The sequence below is a fragment of the Alexandromys fortis genome, unplaced genomic scaffold (genome assembly GCF_014885135.2).
Source record: "Alexandromys fortis isolate MF-2015 unplaced genomic scaffold, M_Fortis_MF-2015_v1.1 scaffold_32, whole genome shotgun sequence".
Lineage (NCBI taxonomy): Eukaryota > Metazoa > Chordata > Mammalia > Rodentia > Cricetidae > Alexandromys > Alexandromys fortis.
The window spans coordinates 7,509,845-7,527,565 of NW_026067938.1; the positions used below are offsets into that span (position 1 = coordinate 7,509,845).

Consider the following 17,721-nt stretch of genomic DNA (forward strand, 5'->3'; position numbering starts at 1 on the left):
AAATAGTACAAGTCATTGCTTCAAGGACATCCCTTCCAAGACACACAGAAAGCACAAGATGGAGCCGGGCATTGTGGCACACACCTTTAATTCCAGCACTTAGGAGGCAGAGGCAGGTGGATCTCTGTGAGTTCAAGGCCAGCCTGGTCTACATAGTGAGTTCCAGGACAGCCAGAGGTACACAAGGAGTCCCTGTCTCAAAACAACAACAAAGAAAGCATAAGACATTAGAAATGGAGATGCAAAATGTGTGTCATCATGTCCTCCTTAACATCCTTCAAATTATGTCAAAATAAAGACAGAAAAGATCAGTGGTCATGGGAAGTGGAGGTGATTCCAATCTCATTATTTAGAAGAAACATCAACTTAGACATTTTTAAAGGAGACTATAGTTTACAGAGAACACATAAAATGGCTGAGTCAAAAGGAAAAAGATCAAGCCGGGCAGTGGTGGCACACACCTTTAATCCCAGCACTCGGGAGGCAGAGACAGTCAGACCTCTGTGAATTCGAGGCCAGCCTGGTCTACAAGAGCTAGTTCCAGGAACCAAAGCTACAGAGAAACCCTGTCTCGAAAATCCAAAAAAAAAAAAAAGGAAAAATATATATCAGCCAAAGCAAGGAAAAGCTGCGGTTGATCCGTTGATCTCCCAGTTCAGTGGGAAAAAACACTAAGATAAATTTTCACTGCTGCCAATAAAAAGGGGCACACAACTTAATAACAAAATGTTAAGTCCACCCAAAAGATACAAAAGCTCATATCTCATGTGGCTCCAGATTTACACAAATCTTGGAATGTGTGAGGAGGCGCTGAACAGATGACTCGGTGATTCAAAGCAGTCACTACTCTTGCTGAGGACCTGGGTTGGGTTCCCAGCGCCCACATGGTGGCTCACAACCATCTGTAACTCCAGTTCCAGGGATCCAGGGACCCTCTTCTGATGTCTGAGAGCACCAGGCATTTTCAAAGTACACACGCGGGCAGATAAACACTCATTCACATAAAATAGAAAGCAGTAAATCTTTTTTTTAGAGGTAAGAAAAATGTGAAAGACAGCCAAAGAGAAATTGATTAAAGTATCCATGACACTACACGGTGGACACAGAATATAGAAAAATCCCATTTCTGCTGATTTAACGTGCCTAGTCTTTATGTTGAAATTCTACAAGCATGAAAATTATGGTGGGCTCCAGTCACTTCATTATATCGAGAATTTCTTTTCCACTGAGACAGCGTCTCATTCACCCCAGGTTGGCCAGGATCTTGCTCTGTAGCTGAGAATGACCCTGAACTCCTGATCCTCTTGCTGTTACCTCTGGATTGTTGAGATTACAGAAGTGCTCCACCACGCCAATAAAACTGATTACAATTTATTGCAGGTAGATAAATTTGAGAACCTTTAGGCTAGAAGTTGAAGTAGAATATTCCCCTATACATTTATTCAGAAAATATGCTAAAAAACCTGTTAGGTTCAGGGTACCATTAGTTTATACACGAAAACAGCAGCTTGTGGTTGTGCTTATGAACGTTACCCATTTCATAGAAATGTCTAGGCTGGAGCTTCCCAGAGAAAGCTGCCCTGACTACTCCTCTCCTAATTCTCTGCATCTGCCTCTGTCTCATCCTCAGGGAAATGCTACTGCAGGAAAGAATATTGGTTCTCAAACTCAGCTGTGAAAGGCAACTTAATTTCAATTCGAAATCTCATTCTGCCAACTTTATGCCTTGCCTTTTTCTCTTGCATGTTCCAATGGGGGTGACATTTATATTCCAGGGATTTCTATAGTGCTGACACTAGGAGAGAGAGGGGGAGGGGGGAGGGAGGGAGAGAGAGAGAGAGAGAGAGAGAGAGAGAGAGAGAGAGAGAGAGAGAGAGAGAGAGAGAGAGAGAGAGAGAGAGAGCCACGTGGCGTCTGGATCTCTGTCCCCTGCTGTCAGGTCCTCAGGTCTAATCAAGGTCACTTCTAACACTTCCCTCACTTCTGGGCGTGAGGCTTTTCTGGCCAACTGGTGTCCTTGGATACCAAGTGTTACACAGTCGCTTCTGCCAATATGCTGGGGCAGGTGAAACTTAACGGGCCACCCAGGGCCCAGCACACCAGCAGACTACATAGCAGGTGCCCAGATTTTACTCCTCTGAGCTCTTCTTGTTCCTGGACGCCCTCCATGGGGCTGCATTAAATTGGAACTACAACACCAGCCAGTCACTTCACCTCCCCGCTGGTGTCTTGCTGCCTCCCTTGAGTGGGGCAGACCACAGAGCCCTTCTTTCTCAAAGACCCCCACCGTGATTTTTTTTCTCCTTCTATCCAGGTCTGGAAAAAATCTTTATATAATCTTTGGATGAGCAGGTGGACAAGAAGCTTTGGTTTCCCTTTGATATCCTATGATGTGTTTATTGTTTATAAATGGATTTTCCCTCTCTTTTAAAAAAATCATGCCAATAATAGACTCTACTCTGATTTCTGAGTGTCCCCCACCCACCCCACTTCAATGATACAGTGTGTCTTGTTGGTTGTATGAACAATGTCTCCCAAAGCAAAGAAATCATGTGAAGATACTAAGGACCTTCACAAACAAGATCAAATTGTTGTTCTTTGGTTAAAAAAAAATGACCTGTGATATCATGTGTTAAACATTTGTTTATAATAAAAAGAATAGAATATTTTGTATGAAACACTAAACACTGGAAGAGCCAGTTCAAAATGCACTTGGAAAATCAATCCAGTCAGATCTAACCGGCTTCAGCCACAAGTGTCAGCAAAACCAGAAGATGTTTGCAGGAAAGGTGTCACAGAAATTCTAAATACACCTGTCTTGGATAGAGGAAGGAGAGAGGTCCTGAGATCCAGCAGAAAAGGGAAGCTGGAAATCTGTCTTGAGGAAGTGCGGTCTGTCTGACTCAGGGTGGATTGATGTCTGGGGCTGGATAGTATCCACACTTCCTTGCCTCAAGCAATCCATGGTCAGCCTGACTCAGTTTCTATGGAAAACAGAAAGCCTTCTGAGAGCACTTTCTATCATGAGCATTTCTATGGTTTAGGAGCTTCCCTGCCTTTCCTTCGCCCCAGCTACAAATTACACTCCAGATTCTCCTAACAGAATCTTTCTTCTTCCCCCCCCCCCCAAACATTTCATAGGACATTGAATACAGAAGTTGTGTGAGCAGGAGAGATGACTTTAGCTGTTGAGAGCACATACTGCTTCTGGGTGTTTCCAACACCTATGTCAGGGAGCCCGTGATCACCTATACCTCAGTTCTGGGGTATCTGACACCTTCTTCTGGTCCCCGAGGGCACCTGCACTCACATTTGCATATGCTGACCCCTACAACACACATACACACACACACACACACTTTAAAACTAAGAACATAAATATTTAGGGACGCACAGAGAGGGCTCAGTGGTCAGGAGAGCTGGCTACTCTCTCACAAGACCTGAATTTGGTTCCCAGCACTATTTTTTGTTTTTAGGTACTCAAGACACAAAGATAATTTGTTGTACACACACGAGCGTTTCTGCTTGCATGTTCACCTGCACACCATGTGTGTGACTCGTGCCAGAGGAGACCTGAAAAAGGTTAATGCTTTTTTTCTTAATTGGAGTAACAGCTACCATGTGGGTGCTGGGACTTGAACCTGTGACCTCTGGAAGAACAGCCAGTGTTCATTACAGCTGATCCATCTCCAGCCCCAGAAGACAATCCTCACGAGAGTTAGAAAGTGAAGGTCACACAAAGAGCTGACACTTAGCAGTTTCCGTCTACAAAGCCAGCCCTGATAAAGGTGTCAGGAAAACAAACTCCTGGAGCAAAGCCTTCTACTGAATCTATTCTCCAAATGCACTGGAGAGTCATGCAATGCTGGCTGCATTCTATGCGATTCTGGGCCTCAAGTCTGCTGTCAGTGGTTCACAACTTCGTGGGACTCCGTTGCCAGGATCTGATAGCCTCTTTTGTTCTCCAAGCACACACGCACACACGCGCGTGCGCACACATACACACATGGCATATACATACAAAGATACATAAATAAAAGTTAAATAGATCAAAAACAAAAGTTGTCACTGTAGCACATTAAAGGTGACCCACCCCAGAGCACACCCAGAGTCTCTGTTTGGATTCTTGTCACACTACACTTGCAGGCAACACTGGTGGACACCATCCCTGCTATGGGCTCCTCTCCCAGCAGTGACAGCCTTCTGAGATCTGTGCCATCAGCATCCTATGGAGTGTTTGGGAACTAGAAGCAGCAATCATTAATATTGATAGGGAGATGAAAAGGTGGCGCACGCCTTTAATCCCAGCACTCGGGAGGCAGAGGCAGGCGGATCTCTATGAGTTCTGAGGCCAGCCTGGTCTACGAGAGCTAGTTCCAGGACAGGCTTCAAAGCGACAGAGAAAAGCCAAAAAGAAAGAAAGAAGAAAAGGTGGGTGAATGGAATGGGAACTGATTTATGTCATTTCAGTTCTGATGGAGTCTGACAAAAGTGAATTCACAGGGGAATTGACGAACATAGAGTGAAAATTTTCTATAACTACTGAATTTTAATAACAAGAAGAAGAAGAAGAAGAAGAAGGAGGAGGAGGAGGAGGAGGAGGAGGAGGAGGAGGAGGAGGAGGAGAAGAAGAAGAAGAAGAAGAAGAAGAAGNGGAGGAGGAGGAGGAGGAGGAGAAGAAGAAGAAGAAGAAGAAGAAGAAGAAGAAGAAGAAGAAGAAGAAGAAGAAGAAGAAGAAGAAGAAGAAGGGGCTGGTGAGATGACTCAGCTGTTAAAAGTAGTTATTGCTCTTCCAGAGGACCTGAGTTCAATTCCCAGGACCCACACGAAGCAGCTTACACCTGTCTGTAACTCTATTTGCTGCACACACGTGGTACACAGAAACTCACGCAGCCACACACATATACACATAAATAAAAATAAACATTTAAAAAGATGATTATCGTAGTTTCAACTGAAGAATTTCGGTTGGTGTTTGTAATTTCTAAGTTGTGCATCTCAGGTGGGTGCCCTTAAGTGGGGACTTTACATGTAGATAATTACAGAAAACTTTGTTGTATGATTTATAAGAATCATGGAAAGAGCCCGGCGGTGGTGGGGAAAGATGTTCATTTGTTTGTTTTGCCTAGAGCAGTGTGACCTATGACCTACCTTTGGTCTTTCTTCGGTAACTCAAGCATAGTCCTATAGAGTCAAAACAGAATTTGGCTGTCGAGGAGAAAGTCTAGTCAGTAAGTCTGTAAAGCGCTTGCCTTGCAAGCATGGCCTGAATTTGATTCCCAGCCCCCCCCCCTTTTATTAAGGTGGCCCACTTTTAATCCGGTGCTGGGGAATCAGAGACAGGTAGATCCCTTGGGCTCACTTGCAAGCCTGTTTAGCCTGCTTGGCCATCTTGGCCGCTGAGAGACCACGTGACAAGAGAGAAAAAAAAAAGGATGATGCACCCGAGGAATGTCACCCGAGCGTGTCCTTTGTGCACACGCACGAATGCATATGTACGTAATTGCATATTTTAATTGTCTTTGCTTTATGCTAAAATTGACTGTGTCGAGCATTCTGCTTCCTGGCGGCTGGAGAGGCACTTTGGCTCCCAGGCATTGTGTTAGCACCGCCATCAAATTCGTAGGTGCTTTTCTTTTTTCGGTGGACGTTTCCTGTTCTCTGGTTCCAATTTGGTAAAAGAGGGTTTGATTCTGTAAAAGTGTGGATTAAAAAGAAGTCCCAGAAGTCAGTTCAATACCTCATTGTCTCTTCTCCAGATCACGCCGCCCGGCCCCTGGTATACGGTGAGCTAAGAGAGTTCGTCTTCCTATTATCAAGATGCTTGCACCATTCTGTCGCTGGCAGAGCCACACCGAGCACTGGGGCAGGCTGGGAGACACATGTTCTGCCCTCTCCTTTCTCTCCTGCCCTGTGTAAGTGATACCCGAGTCTTGTGATCACAGGCTGCTCATGCTCCTGAGGGCATCTGAGGCCTCCCTTTCCTGAGAAAATCCACCGGCAGGGAGGACACGGCTGGGTTTCCATGGAAAGCTTCTTGCTTAGGATTCCAGCTCCGCTCCTCCTCTGTAACAGGACAAACGGAGGGCCAACGAGAAACGTGGTATCTCAGAAAACAGCAAAAATTCTGATGAATGAAACTGAATGCAACCGTGCGAACGGGGCTTATTGTCAGTTTAAATGTCTGTTCAACTTTTTCTAGCGCTGTATTAGTACTTAAACAGCTGATAGTAAAAAGCCCAGACATATTAGTTGGTAAGACTTTTTATCTCTTAAGTGTTTGTAGTTTTGTTTTTGTTTGGTCAAAGAACAACAATGAAGGAAATAAATCGTAGAAATTTCATTAATTCTAATCCATTGCATAACTTAGTATATGACAAACCAGAATTAGTCTGATGACAAATAATAGAGCGAAGGAAATACCAACTTAATAATTAATGTTGGAGGTAGCAGAGATGGCTCAGTGGTTAAGAGCCTGGCTGCTCTGCCAGAGGACTCAAGTTCCAGTCCCCTTGCAACCAGCTATAACTCCAGGAAGATCTTACGCCCTCTTCTGCTTTCTATCAGCATTGCATGCATTTGGTACAGAGATCCACAGAGACACATAAAAATCTATACATCTTTGAAAAAAAAAATCGATGTTGGGATATCCAAGAATGGTATGGAGAAAAGTGAAATTGGATCCATATATCTTTATCATAATGTTTTTGTCTGTTTGTTTTAAAGTAGAATCTTACCATGTAGCCCTGAGTTGCCTGGGGTTTCCTAGGTGGAATAGGCTGGCCTTTGGAACTCACACCATCAGGTCCAAACATGTGATAGACACCTTAAAAATAACTGAAAATGGTTTCTGTCCAAAGTAGAAGAAAGCATACTCGTATACCTATGAAGAGTCAATAATCCATTTTTAGAAAATATTATCATAATAACACAACATAAATAATTTTGTAATATATTTATAATAATGATTCATTTTTAGCTAAATAAACAACACTGATAGGACAATATAAAACAAAAATCAAATGAGAAACAAAATGAAAAATTATTCAACATATTTATTGCCTTAATTGTTAAAGTAAATACTTTCCTCTTGTGCCAGTGGTCAAAGAAGACTAAAAATCTGCTCCCCTGACAATCTGACAAGTTAAAATGTATCTATAGCATATACATAGCTTCACCACAAACTCATGAAATGCCACTAATAACTGAAAATGTTCTTTTAGGCCAATGTTGGAGGAGGATTTGTGAGAAAGAAGACCACATTATATTAGTGGTGAGCTCAATTTCTCAAGAATAAGTTCTTATTTTATTTAGCGTGTGTGTGTGTGTGTGTGTGTGTGTGTGTGTGGTAGTGGTGGGGGTCAGAGGACAACTTTCAGGTGTCATTTCTCTCCTTCCATCATGTTGGGCTTGGGGATCAAACTTGCGCCATCAGGTTTGGCCGCAGGTGCCTTGATTTGCTGAGACATCAAAGAGGCCCAAGAATAAGCTACAAAATCTTTAAAATATTCAATGTATTCATTCTAATTTGAGATCGTTTGAGAAGGAAACAAAGAAGAAATGAAGGTCTTGCAAGAGTGTTTAAATAGCAACATTGTATTTCACAATACCAATAAGCAACATCTCTAGTGAGCTGGTGCCTACCAGTTTCACCCCTAAGGATTGGTGTTCTTGGTACTAGAAAGTACTCTGCATGCTACCAACGGTAAACATCAACCCAGCTACACCCTTTGATTTACAGTGGGGACCCCCCCCCCTCGGTATGCTAATACAATAGTGACACAAAGCTTGTGGGACTAACCAATCAGTGTCTGATTTGATTTAAACTCCGGCCCCAGGGTTGGACGGCCCTTCCCCCAGCTTCCCTTCCCTTTATAATCCAGCCACTTGGATATCTGACCCTTTCCTTTCCGCTTTACCCTCCTGACCTCTTAGTCTGACTCCCCCCCCCCCCTCCTCACGTGACCCAGCTCAGGGTCATAATCACTCTGGACTCTCCCAGATGTTCCTGCCTCTGGCTATGCTCTCCCTTTTGTCTACAATAACCCATTTCCTCCACCAAAGCTAGGAGCAGCCATATCTTCCTTTTTTTTTTCTGTTCGATTATTTTACAGTTTCTGATTTTGTGTTTTTATGGGATTCCTGTGAGTGCAAATGTGTGTTTCTGTGTCTATATGTGTTTCTTGTGCTTTTTCTTTGACTCTTTTTCTTCTATTTGTCCTGTTCCTGTTTGTTTTCTTTTTTTCTTATTGTGTTTGTATGTTATTCCTTACATGACTGTTTTCTAATGAAAGATGGAAATTGTGTGGACCTGGATGGCAGTGGGGGAGAAACTGGGATAAGGGGAGGGAAACCATACTCAGAATAAATTGGATGAATAAAATCTATTTTTAATAAAAGAAATGGCTACAAATTTGCTTTCACCCTTAATAAATAGGACAATTATATGTATATCATAGATAAATTAATTAAATTAGCAACAACTCCAATACATAACTGAAAGGAAAATGGCTTCAGTTACTGCTCAATCTTGATAGGCCAGAATGCTGAGGATACACAATTAAAATTATGACTAATATGTGGATTATATTGTACATGGAAATTGTTGTGTAAAACTGACCAATACGCGGAACTGTAAGGTCCTTGGAGGTGGCTCTGGGTTCTACTTGGGTTGTCTTTTGAGGCCACGCTTCCTGGTAGACAATGATTACTCACCTAGCTAAGGGAACACGTAGATGCCTCTGGTGTTTGTCTGTGTCTCTGTCTTCTTTGACCTCCAGCAACATTGTAACAAGTCCTAGCCTGCATAAGGTTCACCTCATTTCCCCCAATTCCAACCTGCCCCAAACGCAATAAATACATCACCTATGTGCTTCTGACACCGTGCTGAGGGGTTCACCTTGTTTCTCCCAGATTCTAACCTGCCCCCAACTGCAAATACATCACCTATGGGTTCCAGATACCCTGCTAATGACCTCTGCTCTACTAAGTCTTTAGACTCTGAGTGACACACAGCTGCAGCTCAATCAACACCTACCCCGAAGTCGCATGGATCAGCAAACATTTAAAAAGATGAGTAAGCTTTGTCAAACGTCCAAAGGAAGATTAGAAAATGTGGGAAAAGACAGAGTAAGGGGCTTGGGGTTCAAAAAACAAATTGTACTTATTTCGAGGAAGGGCCAGCAGTATGGGAAAATCTGCACGGTTATATTTGAACGGCCTTAAAAAAAAGGTAAAGGAGACTAAATTTCACATCCATATATTTAAAAAATTAACTGCAATCTTTTTCCCGGAATTAGATAGCGCCTGGGCTCCCCAACCTCAAGCTACCTATTACAAAGGCAAAGATTCGACCTTCCCAGGGGGGAGGGCTCCGATCCTCAAGAAGCTGCAGCCAGTCAACTGGAACCATTCTGCCCAGAATATGGTAGAGATTCCATTAAGAGCAAAGCGCTCCTTCAAAGCCCTTCTGAGGTCGGTCTATAGGAGAATCCCGGGAGCTGAGAGATGGATAAGAGAGGATAAAGGGGGAGTCTTGTTCTTAGGAGTCCTCTGGCTCTCGTGTCGGCGTGACAGGCTGAGTTAACAGAAAACTACACATCCACATTCATTGCCAAAACAGTATCCGCCTAGCGGCCCTGCTTTCCGCTTTTTCTGATGGCGCCGAGTGCCTGCTGCATACATATTTCCTAGCAGATTGAATGGTTCAAGGATTGAATGGAGGGAAGTCGGAGACGGGAACTGGCCCGACATTATGAGGCAATCGCCGCATAAAAAGAAGTTAGCATGCATTTGGGAGGAGCATAATTTATTTGCAAGAACGCAGAGCTCTGCAGAGGACCAAATCCACGCAGCGAGCTCTTGCTGGGAACGCCCTGACAAGGAGGAAGGGGTGGCAGTCTGAAATCTCTTGGCCAGGACTACAACCGTGCAAGATCGAGGTCAAAGAGAGCTTCGCTTGAGGCACCGGCCCCCTCTCCGTCCCCGGCTCTGCCCCAGGCTAAACCCTCTTGAGCTATAAATACAACGGCCCGCGTGCAGCCGAGACACGGTGTTCCCTCGGCTAGCAGGGACAGATAACTTGAATTTGCCCTTTAAATGTCCCAAGCTGCAGGCACAGTCCCCCCAACCCAGCCCTAGCTCCCGGAAGTGTCTTCGCCCCCAATGCCCTCTGCAAAGGAGGGGGATGGAGAGGGGCTGTCCAGACACCTGCCCAGCCAATGCGCGCTGCGCGCTTGTCGGGGTCCCTCCTCCTCTCGCGAGACGCCGAGCCGGGGATATAAGGAGGGCTGCGGTCAGGCGGGCGGCCCCTTAGCGTCTCGCAGGGACGGAGACGAGGTGGCGGTACCTGGCTGGGCGTAGGCAAGAGCAAGAGAGCGGCTCCTTGTAGGCTGTGTGCGCCCCGCTGTCAGCATGGGGGATCAGGCTTTGAGCTTCGCTAAGGACTTCCTGGCAGGTGGCATCGCCGCCGCCGTCTCCAAGACCGCGGTCGCCCCGATCGAGAGAGTCAAACTGCTGCTGCAGGTAAGGGACGGCTGGTGGCGCGGGCGGCGAGGATGCGGGCGCGGCGGGGCGCAGGGATGCGGGCGGGGCGCGGGGATGCTGCTGCTGTTGCTGCGCCGTGGGCGCGCGCGCGCGGCGCTGCGGCAAATCTGTGCTAGGCCCCAAGCCCGGGGCCTACACGAAGGGGAAGGTGCCCTCTACGCAGTACAGGTCCGGCGTCAGTGGCAGATTCCTGGTGTCGGGTAGCACCCGCGTTGGGGTGTCTATATATGGAAACCCACCCGAAGCTGGTCTACCTCGAGCCAGATCGTGAGCCTGGTCCTGCAGCGGCATTCCACCCAAGGCCTCTTAGGCCGGCCTCACCCTTCGGCCGCAGCCTTTACACCTTCTTATCTGCACCCACCCTTTACAATAGAAGCATCAGATTAATCATTGACTGGAGAGCACACCGCGTCGCGTGCACCGCGCTATAGCCCGACCTTGATTTCATTCATCATTTATTACCTCTGCAAGAGACGAATTCTTTGCTCTTATTTCACGGATGGAGACTCTGAGGCAGAGATTCTGAAGTACTTTTCAGGATAAATTCAAATCGCCTTAGCCATCCTGTCCCCAAATCATTTCCTCCCTACCTGGACATCAAAGGGCGTCATCATCTGGTCCATCCCAAAAGCAAATGCTGTTCACTGGGGAATAGCCATTTGGGAGTCTGAACGATCAGCAACAAAAAAAAATGCCGCGACAGATTGGCACAGCTGTAATCGATTACTAATCTGCTTGAAAAATTTTCAGGCTCTAGAGCCTGGCGAGCATGCTCACATCATCAGAGCGCCTACTGCTCGGCTTGCTTCTCCTCAAAGGACATTAGAGAGAACTGCAGAGCTGAGGGAGGGATCTTTATCCATTTATATTTCCCATAAGCCTGCGGGGAAATTTTTTTAGTTTTTCCCTCAGATGCCTTGATAATGAATAGAATTTGGATTGTTTTTTAGCTTAGCCAAATAACTAACATTTATTGATATTTCCTTGATACTGTTTGATTTCCTGATACATTAAAAAAATTAAAGTTGTCTTTTATCTCTTGAGGAGGATCCTGGGGATGGTAATGCTCATCTGCAATCCCAGCAGTTGGTAGGCTAACACAAGACTTGAGTTCCAGGCTAGTCCTGACTACGTCAGATGATCCTATCTTTTTAGAAAAAACAAAAACAACCCCAGAAAATTGAAGGAGTACAAATCTTTTTTTTTTCTCCTGTCTTCACCCTGTCTGTCCTCTGTCACCCACCCTTCCCTACCCCCAATTAGGTCCAGCATGCCAGCAAACAGATCAGTGCCGAGAAACAGTACAAGGGTATCATTGATTGTGTTGTGAGAATCCCAAAGGAACAGGGCTTTCTCTCCTTCTGGAGGGGTAACCTGGCCAACGTGATCCGCTACTTCCCCACCCAAGCTCTCAACTTCGCCTTCAGGGACAAGTACAAGCAGATCTTTCCTGGGGGGTGTGGATCAGCATAAGCAGTTCTGGCGCTACTTCGCCGGTAACCTGGCTTCCGGCGGGGCAGCTGGTGCCACCTCCCTCTGCTTTGTCTACCCGCTGGACTTTGCTAGGACCAGGCTGGCTGCCGACGTGGGCAAGGGATCAGCCCAGCGTGAGTTCAGTGGGCTAGGCGACTGTCTCAGCAAGATCTTCAAGTCTGATGGCGTGAAGGGTCTCTACCAGGGTTTCAGTGTCTCCGTCCAAGGCATCATCATTTACAGAGCTGCCTACTTCGGAGTCTATGACACTGCCAAGGGTGAGAGGGGCTTTGAAGTGGAAGGTGTTGGGAGGGGATGTGGAGAGAGGATTCTTGTAGGGACCCCAAGCCCTTTGTTTGGTTAGTCTTTTCCCATCTCTGAGTTCTGAGGAGTTGATGTGATGTAGTTTGGGTAAATCAATAACCAAAGGAACCTCTGCGTCCTCTACTGATGTTTCCTGTGGCTTTGAGCTATTCAGAGGATGCAGAGCTGTCCCAGCACAGCTGTCTAGTTGAACTAGAAGGGAACTCCGTGGCAACGGAGCTGTAGCTTCCCTGATTAAGGGAAGGCAGCAGCCAACTTTGGTTGGCTACCCGGTTGCGTGTAAGGATTCCTTGGGAGGAGAGGAGCTGGTTCTTGTGGAAGGGTAGCAAGTGGAGTTGAGTCAGGAGCCTCGTCTACCCCTCCACCTGCTTTTTTTTTAACCAAGCTGATGAGAAAAGACACCTGATTAAGCAATTTGCTTCTTGGCTCTGCTCACAGGGATGCTGCCGGACCCCAAGAATGTGCACATTATCGTGAGCTGGATGATTGCCCAGAGTGTGACGGCGGTCGCAGGGCTGGTGTCCTATCCGTTTGACACTGTCCGTCGTAGGATGATGATGCAGTCTGGCCGGAAAGGGGGTAAGCGTGGCATGAACTCTCCTGATGTGAATCTTAGGCCTTGCCCCTGGGGACCACTCTTAAGTGCCAGCAGGCCTCGTATTTCTAAATTGAATGGCAAAATTACTCAATAAGAATTTGGGAAGCCGAGACTGTAATTTCCCCTTTAGCTTTCCCTGCAAGGATTTTTTTTTCCTCTTTGTTAATGATATTGTAAGAATATAGAAAAGGTATTTAGAGTTGGCCCTAGGCATCTAGCTTTACATAGACCTCAGGTCCTTTTTTCCTACAGCCTGGGTGCATAAGCAAGGGCATAGGATTCACTTAAAATTAGTGCTTCCCTTGTAGTTATTGGAAGTCTGAATGAGAAAGAGGATGTTTTAGCTGGATGAGAAGTGGCCTGAAGTAGTCTGCTTTGTTAGTTTTAACTTCCATAGGTAAAAGCATGAAAAGAGAACAAAACCACCAAATGTGAGGGGATTTTGTATAACCCAACAGTCACACACCTTTTCATTTTTCTTGCACAACCTTGGGCAGTGTAATCCGAGACCGGGGCTGATTTGTTCATCTATAAAAAGTCATCCACAGAGTGTAGCAGTAATACTCCTTCCCCACGTTGCCTTCCAGTTTTAGTCTGACAGTGTGTAACTTGGTTGTTTGATTGCTCCAGTTTTTACTTCGCTAATCTTGAGTTTGAGGAATAGGGATATTAGAAGGTAGCCTAACAGTTCTGCAAGGAAGAGGTCTCGTTGATTATCGCATAGGCTGGGGACCACACCATAAAGGGCATGATGTCTTTGAGGAGAAAGGAACCCTTACTCACATTTGTCTCCACAGCTGACATTATGTACACGGGGACACTTGACTGCTGGAGGAAGATTGCAAAAGATGAAGGAGCCAAAGCTTTCTTCAAAGGTGCCTGGTCCAATGTACTGAGAGGCATGGGTGGTGCTTTTGTATTGGTATTGTATGATGAGATCAAAAAATATGTCTAATGTAATAAAAACTCAAGTTCACTGGCTCCCAGGGGACTTGGCTCACAAGTTCACAGATCCATTGTGTGGTTTAACAGACTATTATTCTTAAGGAAATAAAAAGACAGATCTTGGATAAAACCGGACCATCAGGAATACCTCGGAAAAATGCTTCATTGAGTATTCATTAAACCACAAATGTATTTTATATTTATTTTACATTTAGATTCTCACAGCAAACAGAAGATAGCTTATCATACTTGTTCAATTATTTAACTGAAGAACTAATAATGACAACAAAAGTAACCAAATGTGAATCGTTAATAAAGACTACTCAATACATTTTATCTTCCTGAACTCATTAACTGCTAACATTAAAACATTAACACGTTTTCTAGCAAGATGCATTTGGCAGTGACTCTCCTATATGCATGCCCTATTGAAATAGCTGTTCTTCAAACATAAGCAGGCCATGTACTATCTTGCTACACTGTTGCTGAAGGCTCGAAAGTGGCAACATGAACAGCTTCCATGGCCCACTGTGTGTACTTGCACTATGTTAGGAACGGTGAGCCTCTGCTAAGCTTTTCAGAGAGGTAAGAATTTTGCATGCTGAGGAAGTCCTGTTTTTTTAGTTCCTGTACAGAATCCTTTTACCTAGAAATTTCCAACAAGTGGACAGTTTTCACTGAAGAACAGTTGTCTTAGTTTGGGCTGCAATGGCAAAGTGCCACACACTGTCTGCTTCATAAAACAACAAACATACTTCTCACCTTGGGTCTGAAACATCAGAGTCCATGAGGATCAACTCTGGTGAGAGCCACCTGACTTCGAGAATCTTCTTGGTGGGAAGAGGGTGAGAGAGCTCTCTGGAGCCCCCTTTGAAAGTTACTGATCACAGTGACAAAGGTACCATACTGTGTTCCTAAAGGACCTGTCTCCTAATACTGTCATCTTGAGGGTGAGGGGTTGAATTCCCGGGAGTAGGGCACATCCACCATTCAGATTTTGATGTCAGTTTTCAAGCTCGTATTTAATGCCTGGGAGGCTCTGAAAGTGAACCTGCCCTGAAGCCTAAGTGGGGGAGAAGATAAAATAGTCTTGTTCTGTAAGTTGAAGCTGTAAATCTTGGCTGGGAGTGAGCAGGAGAGGGCGATGATAGGCATGGACCTTGAAAGAAAGTAACTAGGTTTTGTATACAAAGTATCTGCTTGTACTTCCTTTCTGTACAGCTTAAGAATGAGGAGAAAGGCCTATTTGAAGGGCTTGACTCTCGGGGATTTGTGAGTAAGTATTTCAAGGGTGGGGGACAGCAGTAGAGATATGGCTCAAGGTTAAAAGGTTAGAAGTTTGGGTTTGGTTCCCAGCACCCACATGGAGATAACTGTTCAAATCCCCAATTCCAAGGGATCACGCATGCTCTCTGGTTTCCCCAGGTCCTAGGCATATACAAGTGCTGCACAAGCAGGCTTGCAGGCTAAACACACATACATAAAATTGTTTGAAATTTCAAGTGGGGAAATGAGTGCATCTGGACCAGGAAAAGAGCAGTTAATAAGTTTTCCAGTTTGTGTCCTGTTGGCAGGAAATGTCCAGATTGGGCGCAAAGTTTGGAAAGAAGGCAAATGTCTGCTTTGTGTTTCCTGATAAAAGAGCTTGGGCTTGTGCTACCCAGGCCTCTGGGTGCAACACTGGCTGCCTTGCTTTTGCCAGAACAACCAAGGTGTGTGTGTGTGTGTGTGTGTTCCATATCCAGAGTTACTTCTGATTTCAGTCTAGATAGATGGAAAAGTAAAAAGATCTCAATCCTGTCTCCCAAGGACAAGGAGCAAGCAGTGCTGCTAGGGGCCTTCCAGGTACATTATGTTGCATTCTAGAATATTAATGATGCAGTGATGTTTCTGGCAGACAAAAGCAGCACAAGCTAGTAGGGAAAACTACCTTTATTGCCTATCTACAACTGGGGCTTTTCTAAACCTAAGGGTTTAGACTGACAGGCCACGAACGTAATTGGGAACTGGAACTGGCTGCGGGTGAACAAAGAGGAGGTCATTACAGCCCAACCAAGAGCCGAATTGTTTCCATCCCCCTCCCCCACTTGCATGCAAGGAGCAGAGTGGAGGAACTGGCTGCCTGTTAAACTGTACATTAGCCACGTCATCTGCCGTATGCACATGACCCAAGTGCTGCCTTTCGGGCTTTCTCCCGCCTGCTGAGGTTAAATCCAGTACTCTTTGCCCCAGAGTCCTGCTGAGCTGACCCTACTACAGCTACTTCACTCAGTAAGAATTCCTAGAAGGAAGCAAAGTCTGAAGGTCTGGAAAAGGGGATCACACTAAAGTGAAAAGCTAGAATTCCATGCCAGACCCTTAAGAATCCCACCTCTGGGAATCTCTGCCAAAGCCATAACAGTAGACAGCTCTTGGGAGACAAAGTATGGAATCTTAATTCTAGAGGGAGGTGCTTGCTGCCAAACCTGAAGACCTGAGTGTAATCCCTTGGACTCACGTGGTAGGAGAAAACCGACTCTTAGACGTTGTCCTTGGACTTGATCATATGTGTACTATGGCACTTACATGTCATGCCCCAAAATTAAAAAAAAAAAAATTAAAACCAGAGATGGCCCACAGCCTCCAGAGTCTCCATTACAGATTCAAAACACAGATACTGACCCTGGAAAGATGACTCAATGGTTAAGAGCACTTGCTGCTCTTCTTCGGTTTCAAGCACATATATCTTGCAGGGGATCCCTTGGTATCCCTATATGCATGTGGTACACATACCTATACTAGGCAAACACACATGAATAGCAATAAATCTTCACAACAGACAGATGCCAACATAAGTTATCGGATGCAAAAGCAAGAGAATGAACTGAAGTAGTCAATGTGTCATCAGAGTTCCATGCTGGGCGGTGGTGGCACACACATTTAATCCCAGCACTCAGGAGGCAGAGACAGGCAGGTTTTTGTGATTTTGAGACCAGCCTGCTCTACAAGACAGCCAGGGCTACACAGAGAAACCCTGTCAATAAATAAATAAATAAATAAATAAATAAATAAATAAATAAATAAATAGTGATGCCACATACAGCAGGTCAAAAATAATGCAAAGGAGAGAAAGGCTTTGGCATCTGTACTTGCTAGCTTTATGTCAATTTAACACAAGCTAGTCATCAGAGAGGAGGGAGCTTCAGAGAAAAAGGCTCCAAAAGACCCTCTGTAGGCAATCCTGTAGGAGCCGTGGTTCTCAACCTCCTTATTGCTGTGACCTCATGTTGTGGCCCCAACCAGAACATTATTTTGTTGCTACTTCATAACCAAAATTTTGCTACTGTTACGAACTGTAATTAAATATGCAACCCCTGGGGGGGGGGGTTCAAGGCCCACAAGTTGAGAATCACCTCTGTAGGGCATTTCTTGTTCTTAGGGATTAATTGGGGGGGGGGGCAGCCCATTGTGGGTGATGCCATCACTGGGCTGATAGTCCCGAGTTCTTTCAAGAACCAGACTGAGACAGTCATGAGGAACAAACCAGTCAGCAGCACCCTTCTATGCCCTCTGCATCAGCAAACATTTCCCCACCTCACGTAAGGAAAACCAGTGCATACCTGAAGATGGACTGGCAAAGGTAGAGAGGGGAGCAAGCAGAGACGACCTTTGCCCATCTTTCTATACTCCCTGTGCTCGGCCCTGAATACAAACAAGCTGAATACAAACAAGCAGGAAGTCGGCCTGTTGCTTTCCACGAGGTGTTTCTGGAGCTCTCATGATGAACATGCTAGTTAGCATGTAGCGGCAGCAGGAGGTGGCAGCTTCCGACCCAGCCTGACAAAAGGCTAGAGGCT

At 45.4% G+C, this 17,721-nt stretch overlaps 1 protein-coding gene across 1 annotated transcript; it reads left to right on the plus strand.

Moving 5' to 3' along the window:
* Positions 1-10,289: 10,289 nt before the first annotated feature.
* On the plus strand, positions 10,290-14,221 carry Slc25a4 (solute carrier family 25 member 4). The gene is given in 5 exon segments (XM_050147390.1): positions 10,290-10,524; positions 11,809-11,991; positions 11,993-12,296; positions 12,781-12,921; positions 13,738-14,221. Coding segments are annotated over 5 exon segments (897 nt in total). The 5' UTR covers positions 10,290-10,413; the 3' UTR covers positions 13,896-14,221.
* The last annotated feature ends 3,500 nt before the right edge of the window (positions 14,222-17,721 follow it).